The sequence below is a fragment of the Choristoneura fumiferana genome, chromosome 25 (genome assembly GCF_025370935.1).
Source record: "Choristoneura fumiferana chromosome 25, NRCan_CFum_1, whole genome shotgun sequence".
NCBI classification, from domain to species: Eukaryota; Metazoa; Arthropoda; class Insecta; order Lepidoptera; family Tortricidae; genus Choristoneura; species Choristoneura fumiferana.
In genome coordinates this window covers 4868421-4885044 of record NC_133496.1, presented here as the reverse complement: position 1 = coordinate 4885044, position 16624 = coordinate 4868421, and the positions used below count along the sequence as shown (strand labels likewise).

Here is a 16624-nt window from a genome sequence, read left to right as displayed (position 1 = left end):
TGATAAACAACTATTACTTGTGTTCAATTACTCGTAGAGTTTACATTTGGTGGCAATCGGACGTGACGTGGCGGAGGAAACGCGCCGTGTCTCTGTGGGGAAGTCATCATTCCCATACTGGTCCAGCGTCCAGAAATAACCAGTATACCCACCAGTTATCCTTGGTCCATCCACGCCCGACCCATCCATACGTGATGAGATTCTCATTGGGAATGCGACGGCTCTTGGAATGCTGGACAGTTCTATAAACAGCTGTTGACGAAGTGGGTGCGTTGCCTTCAAATGTTTTTCTTTCTTTAGTGATTCTTTAATTAAAGCTGGTATTCTATGTCCACTTGCAGAAAGCGTAGGCAAATTCAGTGATCCTCCAACGTAATGAGAACATTGTCTTAGGTCGGGCCGGCAATTTATTTCAACTTGCAACCGACAGTTTTATTAACAAATCTAACGAAACGCATGGGAAACAATAACAGAAAATTGACCGTAATTTTGTTTCGGGGAAACAAAAGAATCGCCGGCAGCTGCAAGCGACAGGGTCTGAGATATAAAATATGAAACATTTACTTCTCTGCCCGGAGCGGAGTAACTTAGCTCATAACATAAAACACTGCTTTCGGAGAATAATAATGCTTACAGTAGTTTCCTCGTACGAAGCCACGAAAGACGTTTTACGACACGACTAGAGTGCATCAGTCACCGTGCTACGCCCATAAAAGTTCCTGGCGACTAATAAATATAAAGCTATGTTAAAAAATAAACAAAAGAATACATTACATGCGCTCGCACGCACATGCTGTGACGTAGGAGCACCCCAAACGGATGTCGGGCGCATTTTGTTTTTAGAATTCTTTATTGCATTTGAAAAAGGTTCGGGTCATCCTCGTGGCTACCGTGTTTTGTGGACGTTCTAACTCGTTTGTCTCTGGTTCCGTCTTCCCTTCAAACGTATATAAGGATTTTTTATACAAGCCCACCCTTTCTGTAGACGGTGCTTGATTATTTTGATTATTAATTGTATACATTTTACGGACTATATTTTGAAAGGCCTATTGGTACAGACAGACGCATTTCTGACGTACCTAAGGCAAATGAATATACCTACATATAATTTCACGAGAGGATTTTTAAAACTAGGTATAAAAAAACTAGTTAGTGCCTAACTCATTAAATGCATCAATGAATCAGCTACTCAGAAATGGTTGGCAAATCGGAAGTCATTCGTGATTCACAGGGGAAATAAATGATTGTATGCAAAACTAACAATTACGACATCCGCAGCATTTAGCTTGGAGTGGTCCATGTATCGTCCTGAAAGATATACTTCCGATGTCCCGGATTTCGAAGCATCCCTCCGATTAAGACTATGTTTTTTCCGTTTTATTGCTTCCATAATTACTAGCTACAGTTGTTTCAAGATTATATTATAGGTAGAGTCATTCACGATGACGTGATTATTAATGTCTAATTTTGACAAAACCACGCGTCTTCGTGGATGATACTAGTATACTACGAATTATACCTAGGTATAATTGAATATTCGACACTATTATGTGTGAGATGACGATACTGAGGGGCTATTTAAACTGCATTAAATTATATTTAATACTTTAAAATTGACGCAGTCTTATCTCGAGTGTTTAATTACTACTGCATTTACGAAAAAATATCGCTTTAGCTTTACCTTGCCTTGGAAGTTTTTAAACTTCGTCAGTACTTGGCCTTCTAAACGAAATGATATATAGAAGCAAAGCGAAAAACCTGTTATCTCTCTCTTGCACCCACAAATGTAGTGTAGAAAGAGGTCTACGTTTGCCAGGTGGCATAAGATGATACAACAAGGCACAAATCAGACGTTTTAAACCGGTGTGCCGCGTATACTTTCAGGTGTGCCGCGATTGTCGCGAGGTGTATGCTGCATTGAAATCATGAAGAGCTATTTTAATGAGAAAATAGAAAGAAAACAGCTGACGCGTGGCGTGTGCGATTAATAAGCCTCCGCTGACTCCACTATGGTTGAAATATGATATTGATGGTATGAGGTATAGTATATAGAACCCTCCTATCGCGCCAAGTCCGACCCGCAACTTTAGGGTGCATATATTTTAACATGAATGAATGAATACGCTTTGATAGACATATTTACAGCTAGTATCTGTAAATGCGAAAAGCGTGTGCCGTGTACAAACTTTACTAAAAGTGTTGAAAATCAGCCTGTCCCAAATACATATGAGTGTTGTCGTAGTGTATGTACCATCAGAAAACGATTATCAACTTTAGTAATTTTACATTCAATCTTCGAAAATTTCTTGATATCATAAAGCATTATGGCATCAAAAACCTTGGGTACAAACAAAACAGTGTTATTAAGATTCCAAACACGAGACACGCGTTAGCGATTCTGTGTTCCGTTCATGCCAGCATTGCTCAGCCTACGACCGCTATATTTGACGACTTCCTACAATGCCTGGGACATTTGCAAGTTTATTTTAGGTTACTGAACTGCTATAGAATATTTTTGCATCTATACCTACCTATAAATAAAAGGATAATGTGACTAACTGACTGATTGATTGACTGAGTGACAATCAACGCACAGTCTAAATTAGTGGAGCTATAACTACGAAGCTATAAATTTTAAATTAGACGGACATATTTATTGAGGATCATAGAGTAGAGGTGCACGGAGAAGGTTTTTTTTTCTAAACGGATGGATCACAATTTTTTTTAAACGGGAATGAAGCCGCAGGGATTGCAGGATACATTTCATCATAATCATAATTAATGACATGTAGAAAGTCTCTTAAAAGTTAATTAGTAGTTGAAAGTATATTGTTTTAAAAATGACTTGTTTTTTCTTTAATGTTTTCGATTTCTAGACTTGCTTTGTAAGCGGCCTCTTTCAGAATATTCAGCTCGAAAATATTACGTAACAAAGCTTTCCTGCAGGACTACTACGAAATTTTAAAATCGAAGTTCGTGCGTGTCGTTCGGTCCCTCTGACACTTATCTTTAATACGAGAGCGAGAAGGACGCTACGGTACGAACTTAGCTTTTCGAACATCGGAGTAGGCCCTCTCTGTAACACGTAACCTCTGAAACGTTGAAAACATCCTGTCTGTAAGTACTAGGTGCTCTACTTCCAGAGCTATGACAAAACTTTATTCACCCCGTGCCAAAGCACCCCTATAAAATTTGACGACAATCCTTAGATAAAAGTACCTTTAGTAACTATTCTTATCTATTAGCTTTTACCCGCGGCTTCGCTCGCGTAAAATGACTTTCTACGATCCTTTTGTTTTGTTTTGACTGATTTTTCGTAGCATCAATATGTACATACAGATACAGACAGACAGTCGTTGCTTTAGACAGATGGCGAAAACTTTCGAATTTAAAAAATCAACCTAATCACAATTTCAAGCAAACTTTGAACCCTTGTTTCACCTCTTCCGAAGCTGCTGCACAAGAAATCTACTGTCAGTCAAGGGTGAAGCCAATTTTTGTAATCACGTATGTATAATCAGATAACAACTTCCCTTTAATTTAAGGCTGTCCTGGGCTGTGTATGCAAACGATTTCCTTTGCATCGAATAACATATTTATGAGCACGGTTGCGAACTTGTATGGTTTCTGGAAGGTCAGTCAACTCGAGACCACAAGTACGTACTGGAAGGTTGTAGGTACGAGTATTACTGTGTTATAATGTATCTGGTATCACACTGTTAGCCAATTAGCAGTTATGGCGTGCGTCAACGGAGCGTACCCATAAAAGTTATGGATGTAAATTCACTGAGTACGCTAGCTTGGCGGGGTCTAGTCTAATTTTTAAACTTGTGTTAGTATCGCAGCGAAGTAGATTTGGTAAATCGCGTGTATTATTTGAGTAGTAGGTATTATTTATGAAAAATACATCATGCACAGATTATTTCAGTTAAATTTGCGTGAAAGAAGACCTAATTTTCACTTCACAAAATTTAATCCAAGTAATTGTTTTGACCATTACACATAGTTACACCCTCGAAAGTTTTTTTGTTACAAAATGTTATTTAAACAAGTCATCAACGAGAAAGTTACTCCACTAGGAAGCGGCTCCCACAACAAAGGTTTAAAAATTCAAATTTCGACGGTTCAGCAACTCTGACATTTTTTTCTCGAGTGGGCTCGAATTCTTACTTGCCCCAAGGCCTCCAGACTTCGAAAATCTCTCTTAATCCGACCTTGATCCTGCAGAAGTTTCAAGTTGGTCACATTATGGACAAGTTTACACATACATTGCCCCATTATCATTTTTGTAGGGCCATCGGCGCGGCGGCGCATCGCAACAGCGGAAACTGTCCTACATCCTGCGATACTGAACTTTTACTTTGTATTTAACTATCCGTCAAACAGTAGATTGGCATCATAAATGCCCAATCTAGGGCAGGCGTTTTCAACCTTTTTGGTTTTAACGGCAATTTTCGTTCATCAAAATTTGACGCCACACCAGTAAAAATAGCCAAGTGCGAGTCGGACTGGCGCGTGGAGGGTTCTGTAATAATATACCCATAATATGTATAACATAAGGACAGCAGAGGCTTATTAATCGCACATACCACGCGTCAGTTGTTTTCTTACTATTTGCTCATTAAAATAGCTATTCATGATTTCAATGCAGCTACTTCGCGGCAACCGCGGCACACTGTTGTGCCCCGGCACACCGGTTGAAAACGTCTGATCTATGGCAGTTAGGTACTTTGGTGTTCATTTTTTGTTAGTACTATATTGATAGCGCAGGCGTTTTCAACCTTTTGGTTTTAACGGCACACTTTTCGTTCATCAGTTTCACGGCACACCGTTAAAAAATTGCCAAGTGCGAGTCGGACCGGCTTCCGCTCCGTTACCATAACAATCTGACAACGTGAATCGCACACGCCACGCGTCAGTTGTTTTCGTACTATTTTCTGACTATTTTCTCGTTAAAATAGCTATTCATGACTTCAGTGCAGCAAAGGGCAGAAGTACCGGTTTTGGCCACCATAAGCCCGTTTTTGGCCAGTTGACATTTGCAGTCATATATACAAAGTGACATGTAGTATTAAAATAATATGTTTAGTGAGTTTTCAAAAGTTTATACTGAAAGGAATAAAGTTTATAATGATTTATTCCTATACATTTATTTCAAACATATATTTAAACAATAAATGGCCATACTCGTAAACGGTACAGTGGCCACAAACGGTACTTCTGCCCTATACGCTTCGCGGCAATCGCGGCACACCGCCGGTTGAAAACGTCTGTGATAGCGTAATGCATTTCTGCAGTGTTCAAACCAGTTTTTTTTTTTTGCTTTTGTTTTGTAATCCAACTACCACTAAAATATATATTATGTGAAATACATAATTATGTATTTTAATCTGTTTAGTTTTCTTTATTTATAACATCAAAAACAGTTTTTTAAGTCAAGAAAAAATAAAGTTTATAGACTGCAATTTAAATCTTGCTATCATAATCGTCATCCAGTCCCTTGTCATTAAGTTTAGATATTTAGTTATTTTGTCTTGTTATTGTGAATTATGTAGGTTGTGTTTGCCTGTTATTGGATTAACATTCTGTTTATGTTACTCACACATTGACTTTCTGTTAATCTAATGGTATCTGTTGACAAACTAATAAATAAATAAATTAAATTAAAAATAAGCTAGGGAAAGATTAGAATTATAACCTTTAGTTTTACATAGGTTACTTGAATAATAATTGGTCATTATGTTGGTACTCTTCTTGATATAGTCTTGTTTATTTTAGCTAGAGGTGTCAAATGAAAATTATTGATCATAACGGATTTTGGTAATCACTACGTAAATAGCGATAACACATTATCATCTTATCGCAGATGCCAGTTCAATAATCATCAGCTGTCACACTTGAAACATTGTCATGGATTTCAAAGATTTATTTTTACCTTTACTAGAATAGTTCTACTGTGAAAATTGTGTCATTGAGCAAATAATAATTTTACAAAGAATGACTCAAACCAATATATTTAAGTGAAATATTTTTTATGGCTAAGTGATTAAGGCAGCATATATACATCAAAACAAAAATAGGACTCTTGAGATGAAACATATCGGAAGAAAAGCTTTAATTTGGTATGTGTCAAAAAAATATTGACAGAAAACTGTTTTAGTTTCATGTTTCAAAAATATGTGTGACATTGGTCCGTACAATCGCCATCATATATGTCGGAGCGGCCAAGATGATCAAAAATATTGAAATGTAAACTCTAATACCTTAATAATAGTGTGTGCCAATATTTTTGACCGCCTTGACTACTCCGAAATATTAGATGGAGACTGTACCAACATTATTATAATTGAGCTGTCCATAAATTTAATTGAATGTTAACCCGCATTCTATTCACATCTATATTATGTTGTCTAAAATTATTCGGTTTGGTGTGGTTTCAAAAATAAGCTATACTTGGTTTGGATAGGTAAAACTAAGTGTAAACAAACTTCAGCTACCAGATTTGGTACATTCAAGGATTTTAAATGTTTCACTTATCTATCATTGTAATACAAACTAGGCTAGTGTATTTCAACACAGAAAAGCTTTTTCAAAATGTCTGCTATTTAAAATGTCCATAATCTCAGGAAGTCCACTTCTTACAGTCTTCTTAAAGTTCACTTTTTTATTTAGGCTATTATCTTATAATGTTTGTTTTCCCATAATGTATGCTTTATTTTCAAAGGATTTTTGCTTTAAAATGATAAAGAATTTTAGGTAATGTTCAAGATTGCAGACATTTTGGGAATAAGACTTTTCTGCAATGCCAAAATTGTAAAGCCTAGTTTAGACCTGCAGGAAAAATCATGCAAATTGTAATACATTGCAACGCCATAAAGCAAACAGGTTTGTAGTAGTTGATTGAGTGCCGCAATGTAATGCAACTTGCACAACTTTTCTTGCAGGTCTAAACTGGGCTTTAGTTGCAGACATTTTGGGAATAATCAATTTCTGGAAAGCAAACATTATACAAAAACTGTCATTCTTGGAGGCATACACCACACAATTTCATACATACACATACAAAATACATTTTTGGAAAATGGACATTTCAGGCCTGAGCCAATAAAACATCAAAATGCCCATTTCTTCATTACCAGTCCAAAAGAAGTTGAACAGTGTATCATAGTTTTAAATCATTTTCCTTGGTCTCCTTTTTTAGAAAGTACATATGTACTACTTTTCCACTCGAGTAATACAATTTTAAAAAAAGGATGTTTACATATATACTTACTCACCTATACTTTTGTCTGTTTGTACTTGGATATTTTAATTGGTTTGGAAACCATGGTTTTCATATGTTCTATACTATTTTATTTTCAACATGTCTAAAGAATCTACTAATTTATGTAAAAATTCATTGTTTAAATAAATAAACACATAAGAATCTACTGTTTTAATTTCCTTAAAATATGAACTTGAACCAAACATTCGTAACATTGACAAAACAAAGACCAACATCAAACATACCTATTTTTACCTGCACAATACAGTTAATTTGTCCTTGCTTGTTTTAATATTTTGAAACAAACTGACTTACCTCCTTGGGCTTTTGCAGTACGCGTTGTAAGTTCCAATATTATCAGGAAATACACAAGATAAAAGCACCAGACACATGAACCATCACTTCTAAACATTTTAGCACTTTTTAAAGTATTTTGTGACATAATTTACAACCAAGCGCGATTAACTCGGTAAATTACTATTTACACTAGAAATACGAATTAAACCTTACATTTTGTTACAAAAAATAACATAATCATAACAAAGCACTACCGTTGACGACCCGACTGCGACTCGTACGCGTACGCTTCGACGCGCAATCAGCGCGAAACAACCAACCAACTGTCAACTGACTGAGAGTAGAGAAGAGAAGTCGGAGTCGGGGCCCGACTGTCGGACAACTTGCGGACAACAGACAACCAACAGTCAGCTCATTGTCACTGAAACGTCAAAATATTTGCGTTATTTTGTTATGTTGGAAAGCATGGTATTTCCTGCGTATTTACCTAAAAAAAAGGTGTCATTGTTCAATATCTAATGATATCTGTGGTAACAAGAAGTGTTGCAAGTGTGAAAATAGTGGTAGAAAAGTAGAAAATCGTAAAGTCGGTAAACATAAAATCTACGATAGTAATTTTGGATTCAAAAACAAGAAATAAATGATCATTAATTTAAAAAGAAACAGCTTAGGTTTTACAAGTTAATTAGTAATAACACAGAGTAATAAGTACTCGATGATCCCTCATTCTGTATATTACATATATGTATTATTAAATTAAGTAGGTATTCCGCTTTTATAAGCCGAATGCCATGATACGAAATTCAAAAGTTGGACTTACTTTGGTGTATAAGCCTGACGCCTACTTAGTCGGTCTTTGAGATTGTAAATTTTCACAGGACGCACGAAGTTGCAGGCAAGATAGTGAAGTATAGGGATATTTTGCCAAGATTACTGCTGTAAAAGATACTTTCCTTTGTCTTTCCAGAGAAAAGTATATATCTTGTGTTGTCATTTATTATTATTGCCATATTTTACAAAAAAAATAAATTTGTTTCGTTTTTTTAATCGTTGATTCAAAAAATAATATTCATGTACCCAGCTCTTTTAAAAAGCTCCAAGTTATTCATACGACTTGTTTTTGACATGAAATAATTTGCGATTAATCTAGTGTGGCGACTCGAAAATTACCAGCGGGGATTCCTGTATAATCTCACCGCCAGACCCAGTCCAGTGTGAGTGTTGGTTTGGTTGATTGTACTTGATTTGAATTTGAAATCGCGCCGATCAGCTCATTTGTTTCACTGATTTTGCTGAACACACAAGTTTATTGCAACGTAGAATCAATAATTCTAATTAAGTGTCCCGTTTGATGGCGAAATTGGGTGCATTACCGTAAGTTAAATCTTTCGAAAAAATAAGTTCATTTAATTTAATGTAAAACCTAATCTTTTACCTACTATAATTTCGTAAAGTTATCTGATAACATGCATCTATCTTTCAATTCTATATATTATATGCTTGCACTTTACACTTAAGGAAACATTACATATCATTATGAATTTATTCCTTCTATCAAAATCTTTATTGCAACATTCCTTTGTTCTTTTCCTTCAATAGGTATATATGATTCATGCTCATGCATTTTGGTTGGTAGTTAATTAATATTCTAAAGAGAATGATCATTCCGACAGAAGTTTAACTCTATGTTCAGACTGTTCATTTTTCTCTCACTCGGAGTGGTATGTGTACCTAAGTCATACCTTCATATGGAATGAAAATATCCAACAACATTGGATTGTTTCACTATGTATTGCTGATTTTTGATAGGAAGTACCCCCTGGGAAATTTTGATATTTAGGCAAGTAGTAGGCCAATGTATGGCCCATTCTCGGAAACTCAAAATGAAATACTCCCTGAAAAACAATACATTAAAAAAAATCTTAAAAAAACATGTCAAGAAATGTCACAAGTAGAATGTTCATACTCATCACAAATATTCTTCACTACAAGAGGTACTCACAAAAAAAAACCAGAGCTCAATTTGATGTAAGGGCTGACTTACTATGGAAACCTAAACCTGACTATGGCCTTTACCGTGAGCTTAATGCTGAAGGAAAAGATTGTGAGGAAACCTGTACCTAACTGTGGAAAAATTCAATGCTTTTCTTTGTAATTAATTAATTTTTATTATTAGTTAATATTCTTTTTTCTTTTTCTCTTGTCTATTTGTAACATGTCACTCTTATGTGTCTAATTTGTAAAACATACTCTTAGAGCCCCCCAAAATACAGGCTTGTGCTTAGTTTGGGGTCTGCCTGATGCTTGAAGTTTCTTTGCGCTATAAAATCCGGGATACAGAAATTTGTCGAAGAACTAAAGTCACCAACATAGCTGGAAAAATATGTAAGTTGAAGTGGCAATGAGCGGGCCACATCGCTCGAAGAACAGATAACCGTTGGGGGAGAGAAGTCCTCGACTGGTGACCACGAACCGGAAGAAAAAGCGTTGGCAGGCCTCCCACCAGGTGGACTGACGACATTGTGAGAGTTGCGGGAAACCGGTGGATGGAATTGGCGAGTTGTTGTTCATTGTGGTGTTCTAACGGGGAGGCCTTTGTTCAGCAGTGGACGTCTTTTGGCTGATGATGATGATGATATCTCTTAATACAAAAAATGAATTTTTTATGCTGGTCTAAAAATAAATTTATTTTTATTATTATTCTTACACAAGTTTGATATTCAATATTTTACACTATCGCTATTCATAAAATTAAGCTTGATATTTACTTGTCCCAGTAAAGGAGCTGGTAATATGGTTTCGACTTAATTATAGGCAAAGGACAAAGACCATTTGTAGCTGATAACAAATGCAATCAAACATCCTGTATGTAACCCACAGATAACAATGTTAGCAAACAAAACACTGACTCAGCTCAATCACTTAGTTACAAGTGTTTAATGTCAGCAGTTTTCTTTTAGGCTCATCCAGTGTAGTTGTGAGTAAACAAAATATTGTTTTGCTAACAGTTCTGCCAGGTTTCTACTGAGCGAGTTGCCTCGAGCGGGAGCCATTTTCGGTGCTAACTGCGTAATTTTTATTAGTCAGTCTCTGTACTTTCTTTTTATAAAATCTTCAAAATGAGAATTCTTTATTGGTCTGTTCTGTATGTTTATTTCTTTTCCAATGAACAGCACTATACAATGTTCCAATGGAAGGCGAAAAAACTTAACACTATGGACAACCTTTCGCATGTATCTCTCAACGTCATTCTAAAACATGATACAACAAGTTTTATTGTCTTGAGTGACCACTAACAGCCCATAATTTTGAAAGTTTGTGCTAAGAAACTTCTTTAATGTTGTTTTTAGCCTGCCTTTGGAACGTAAAGTCTGATTCAATGACTTAGAGAAAATTCAGGGAAATCTACTGAAGTAGATGGGGAATTCCCTGTAAGTCTTTTATCTATGTAAATGTTCACGACTTTGTTGTGCATTTGACAGTGTTTTACTCAGAAGTAGATAGATATACAGCTTTTGAAAGAGGTTGTAAGCTCACATCCATACTAATATTATAAATGATTATAAATGCGAAAGTGTGTGTGTGTTTGAATGTTTGTATGTTTGTCCGTCTTTCACGTCGAAACGGAGCGACGGATCGACGTGATTTTTGGCATAGAGATAGTTTATGGGCCAGAGAGTGACATAGGCTTCTTTTTATCCCGGATAAATGCACAATTCCCGAGGGAACAGCGCGCGATAACCGAATGCCACGCAGGCGAAGCCGCGGGAAAAAGCTAGTAGTCTAATATATATAAACCTTGAGTAGGGTGACAAAGAATTTCAAATAAAAAATATTTAAAAAATAAAAATTACTTAAGTTAAAAAAAGTTTTGTAACTGCGACTTAAACGTGACCACTATCAATAACTGAATTAGAAAAATTTGTAACTGATCACCGATAAAAAAAAAACATTGTGTGTAATATAAATAATGTTCAATAAACCACATAATAGTACTGTAGTTCTTGTCAGTTCTTGAAAGTTTAATAGCATTTTTGTGCCCAATGTTGCAGGTGAAAATGTGTTCGATATTAAACAAGAATGCAATATTAACGGGCCCTGTGGACTCTCTCTGCCTGGCCTGCGAGGATCATCTCCGTGGTGACGAGGATGCTGTGCAGCATATCGCTAAACCCATACATAAGAAGAACCTGGAGGCCACCAGCTTCTACGACAAGTACAAGGATGACCATGTCAGGAAGGTTGGTTCTATAGGATAGTTTTTATTCTATTTTTTTTCCGAGGCTTAAGTTCTATCTATAGGATAGTGTCAGCTATTTTTGTGTTTGAATGAGCCTTGATACCTTCATATTTTTAATTGGGCAATTTTTTTTTCTAGTTTATCGAAATAATTCATTCAATCAATTCAAATCTATAGATTTGAAGTTGGTTAATTTATTTTTTTTAATGTAAACACTACCATGCACTATAGTGAATATAATTTTTATCCAGGTCAAAAAAGGCTACTATTGTGAATACTGTAACATGTTCCTGAAAACTTCAGCCAAGGTGGGACCTCACGTCAACGAGGCGAGACACTGCGAAAGGAAGGCCTCGCAGCCTTTGAAAAGAGAGGGTAGGTCTTGATTTTAGAATTTATACTACTTCTACACTTTCAAACAAGCCCTTGTTAGACACGTAAAACATCTGGTAGCATGGCGAATGGTTGTGTTGCTCTGAACATGAGCTCTGGTTGAGTTCGGAACGCGTCAGTGTGGTGTGGTGGGGGTGAACCCATCTTGCGTGATTTGCGTGTTCTTACAGTGTGGAGGTGGAGGAACTGCATGAACACACATTTCTTGCATAAACGTAGCTAACATAATAAGATCGCGGGTGAGCAGAGCAAAGACATTGTTTCAGTTCTCTCCTAGTACATAACTATGCCTACTTTGGGACAAGGTTGATCAGTCTCATGATATTTATTTATATAAAGAGTATGTTATCTATAATATAAAAGTGAACCGCCAGAACGGGAAAAAAAACGAGACAGAGCACGATGGCGCTCTACAACACCATTTTGACACGTTTCTCCCAAACGACGCATTATTTTTCTGGAATATTAAAGCAATTCGATTCTTTTACCTTGGGAATCGCGAAAAACTTGAGAAAATATGATATTGGGTGTGTACATTTTGTATATTAAGCAAAATAAAATCACAAGTTCGAATTTCGAGCCAAAAACGAGCGATCTATTATCTATGCCAGTGTTGCCATTCAGGGAAAAATAACTATTCATTATCAGTCTGTAAAGCTCTTTACCCATTCATTGCCGCGCGCCAGATTACGCTGGGCTTAAGAGTTATGAAATTTGGTATGTAGATAGCTGGATGTCTGAAATAACACATAGGCTACTTTTATTCCAATATTCCCACGGGTTCTTAACACAACACCTCAATGAAGATTACGATATACATTTTGGGATTTCCCACGGGAATTTTGTAAAACCCCGGAATTTCAATTGTAACTACCAGATCGAATAGTTTTCGCGGACGAAGCCGCGGGTTAACTTTAGTTTATATAAAAGGTTTGGTTCATAATCTTGTGTAGATATGAACCGTCGAAAATGACGCCTAAGGCTGCATTTCCACTAGAGGTGTGCGAGGATGTGTTGCGACGAATGAGTTTTTCATAAACCAATAGAAACGACAAATTTACCTATCCTCGCTCTTCTCAGTTTATTTTTTATTCGACTGGATGGCAAACGAGCAAGTGGGTCTCCTGAAGGTAAGACATCACCACCGCCCATAGACACCTGCAACACCAGGGGGATTGAAGATGCGTTCCCAAACTAGAGGCCTTAAGATGGGATACCTCAAGTGCCAGTAATTTCACCGGCTGTCTTTCTCTCCACGCCGAAGCGCATCAGTGCAAGCACTGCTGTTTTACGGCAGGAATAGCGAGCAAGATGGTGGTAGCAATCCGGGCGGACCTTGCACAAGGTCACAACTGTTTCCACCAAAGCGGTGCTGTGCGAGGATAGGTAAATGAAGCGTTTCTATAGGTTAAAAAAAACACATTCATCTCCATCAATCATATTACACCCTCGCGCATCTCTGGTGGAAACGCATCTTAATCTCGTAAGTCCTGACTTTTTTTTTATCATACATGGTTCTACAGACCGAGGCGAGAATTGTAAGTTTTGTGATTTTTACATTTTAATTACTTATTACATTTAATTTAAAGTTCATAATTCATTGAAAAATTTGTACTTCATCAAATACTTTGTGAAGTACACGGGGATTTACGAGGTTAAGGGGCTGTTTCACCATCCATTGATTAGTGTTAACTGGCGGTTAGGTGTGATGCCGTCTCTATTTGTTTTGTTCGAATAGACGGAGATGGCATCACATTTAACCGTCGGTTAACGCTAATCAATGGATGCCCCTAAATCAATTATTCTGTATTATTGCTTCAGGTAATAGCGTTGTTGCCTTTGAAAAGGTATTCATACCGGAGAACGCATGGCACGGACTCACAGATGACACGTGTTGCGTTTGCGATGCAGAGTTCGACAATGCCCTGTTGCACAAGACAGGGACAGCTCATATCCTCAACCTAGTGTTAGCTGAGATAGAGATAACTGACGGGAACGTGTTTAGAAAGGTAAAGTAACGCTAGCGCGGCAAAAAATTACACTTCTATTTCTTATTTATTAATTTAATGTTAACATGTTTACTTTTTATAAATGTTTCTTTTTCTTATCTTTATAAGTTGTCTTCTCGTTATTAGCTTAGCTGGAGGAGATTTCTTATAAGAGATAAGTTTGCCTGTTTTTACGTCTCTCTGCGAATATAAAGAGTTTACGTACATACTTTTGCCAGCACGGAAAAAAAATACCAACTACTCTTCCTAATCTCGGAAACTACTGCGCCTACATTTTTACCCCTTTAGGAGTTGATTTTCAGAAAAGCGATGCGTTACAATAGAAACAGTTAAAAAAATTAAAGTTTATCCCTTACTTATTACTTACCCTTTAGAAGTTAATTTTCGAAAAACCCTTCCTCAGTACTTAAATAATGTTCACACGTTTACACAATGAAAAGTTACAAAATGCAAAGTGCAAAATTTCAAGCTCCAAGTCCCAGACTCTCAGAAGAACTCGCACTCAGCTTTTTCTTTTATATAAATATTTACCACTAAACTTCGGTAGTCTTTGAGGGATAGTGTGAAAAACATGAGTTATAATTAAACGCCATTTATTTTTTACTGTTAGTGTACCTAATAGCGTATTAATAATTTCTAGGTAGACGATTCAACCTTCCAGTGCTTGACGTGCAATGTGGTTTGGGCCATAAAAGATATGCCTGTGCATTTCGACGGAGCAGACCACAAAGAGCAGTATAAAAAATGCTGCAATTCTGCAGAAAATGTAATCAAACCCAAAAAAGAAACACCGGATTTGGCAAAAGTAGAAAAGCAGAACAAAAAGCCTGAAAATGACGCTCCAATTTATGAAACACCCAAAAAAGAACCACCGGAAGCCGTAAAGGAAGATAATCACAGCGTAAAGTCTGAGAAAGGAGCACCAAAAGATGAAACATCCAAAAAGACCCCTGAGAAAGAAATTCCAAAAGGAGTTGAAACTAAAAAAACACCAGAGGTCGCGAACGAGAAGGCAAAGGACTGCGAAAAAAAACTTGAGACTGACAAGAAACCGGAGTCGAAGAAAAACAAGGCTGCATCGAGTTCAGCTAAGCGTGATGAAATGAGTAAAATGGACAAAGAAATATGTGACGCTCTTGGTGCTAATAATTACATAGCTACGAACGTGAATGGTGGGCTATGGTGCATCTTATGCGACTGGGCGATGGACAAGAAAGCCGTTCAGAGCCACCTTAACAGCAAACACCACCTTACCATCCTCAAGATGCACAGAGAACGAGAAGCAAAGAATAATCCAGAAAATGAAAAAGGAACTGACGACAATAAGGATGATGAGTCGAAATGCAAAGAAAAACCTGACGAAACTTCAAAATTGGACCAGAAGGAAAAGAACAAAAGCAAGATTGTAGATGCAGCAGATACATTCCAAAAGAACAATATCAAGCTAGATATGGTCAATGGATCTGCATATTGCAGAGTCTGCTCAAATAGTGTTGACTACGATTTTGATGTAATCAAAAATCACATTGACGAGCACAAAAAGGCTCCAAAGCCCGAAAAGGCTAAAAAGAACGAAAACCTGAAATCATTCGCTAACAGTGCTGAGAAAAAATCCATTTCACTAGTTACCAGCCCTGTCCATATTAACGGGAATGCAGACAAACCAAGACACGAAAAAGATGAAGAATCCAAACAACGTAAAGACAAAGAATCCAAACAAGATGAAAACAAAGAATCCAAACAAGAAAAAGATAAAGAATCCAAACAAGTAATAGACAAAGTATCGAAACAAGATAAAGACAAAGAACCTAGCCAAGATTCTGAACAAGAAAGAAAAAAGTATGCGAAAGACAACAACTTAAATTACAACAAAGAGGCAAACACCGCTTTCTGTTCTGTTTGTCTTACCAAAGTACCACCAGCTTTAAAAAACATGAAGGAACACATCAACGGAGTCAGTCACAAGAACAAAGTAGCTCAGTCGAAGGTCAAACCTATTAATATTAAGCATGTGGTGACTAAAGTGTCGAGTCAGAAATTCATAGACAATGCCGTGACTATAGAGACCTTTTTCTACATAGACGTTGTTATCAATGAGAAGTATTGCTTGAACATTATCAGCTTTTTCATGATGACCAAAATCGGGAACCAGGTGCGGTGCCAAGCGTGTGAGGTGAATTTGGCGCAGTCTCAGATAGATACTCACAAAAATACTCCGCGTCATGAAAGGGTTATGAATGAGACTCCTGTGGTGTCGTCTGAGCAATCGGAGTTCATAAGAGAGGTAAGAGCTTTGTCTGCATCTGCTATCAGCCTATCAGACAGATGAGATAGGGATTTAGGTACACAATTAATCAATCAGATAGGCATTTTATTTATCTATATTTCGATCTCAAAGTAGCATTATTTAAAAATTTCACT

General features: G+C 36.8%; 2 protein-coding genes across 6 annotated transcripts in view; one reads left to right on the top strand and one right to left on the bottom strand.

Annotated features, from left to right (window-relative positions):
• The window catches only part of Meltrin (disintegrin and metalloproteinase domain-containing protein meltrin), a 67902-nt gene extending 59969 nt beyond the window's left edge, over window positions 1–7933 (bottom strand). The window contains exon 1 of the mRNA XM_074107457.1: window positions 7580–7933. Within this exon, the coding sequence (XP_073963558.1) occupies window positions 7580–7706 (127 nt within the window). The 5' untranslated portion in view covers window positions 7707–7933. The remainder of the gene's footprint in view (window positions 1–7579) is intronic.
• Window positions 1–16624, top strand: part of LOC141442458 (uncharacterized) — a 45357-nt gene that overhangs the window by 24695 nt on the left and 4038 nt on the right. Inside the window, exons 1-5 of one of the 5 annotated variants that reach the window (XM_074107461.1) lie at window positions 8617–8775; window positions 11614–11802; window positions 12053–12176; window positions 14016–14203; window positions 14844–16487. In XM_074107461.1, coding sequence (XP_073963562.1) covers window positions 11620–11802; window positions 12053–12176; window positions 14016–14203; window positions 14844–16487 — 2139 coding nt within the window. In that variant the 5' untranslated portion in view covers window positions 8617–8775; window positions 11614–11619. Of the gene's footprint in view, window positions 1–8616; window positions 8936–10492; window positions 10644–10678; window positions 10698–11613; window positions 11803–12052; window positions 12177–14015; window positions 14204–14843; window positions 16488–16624 lie in introns of those variants that run through there. The other 4 variants (XM_074107459.1, XM_074107462.1, XM_074107463.1 and 1 more) reach the window with 4 other exon arrangements.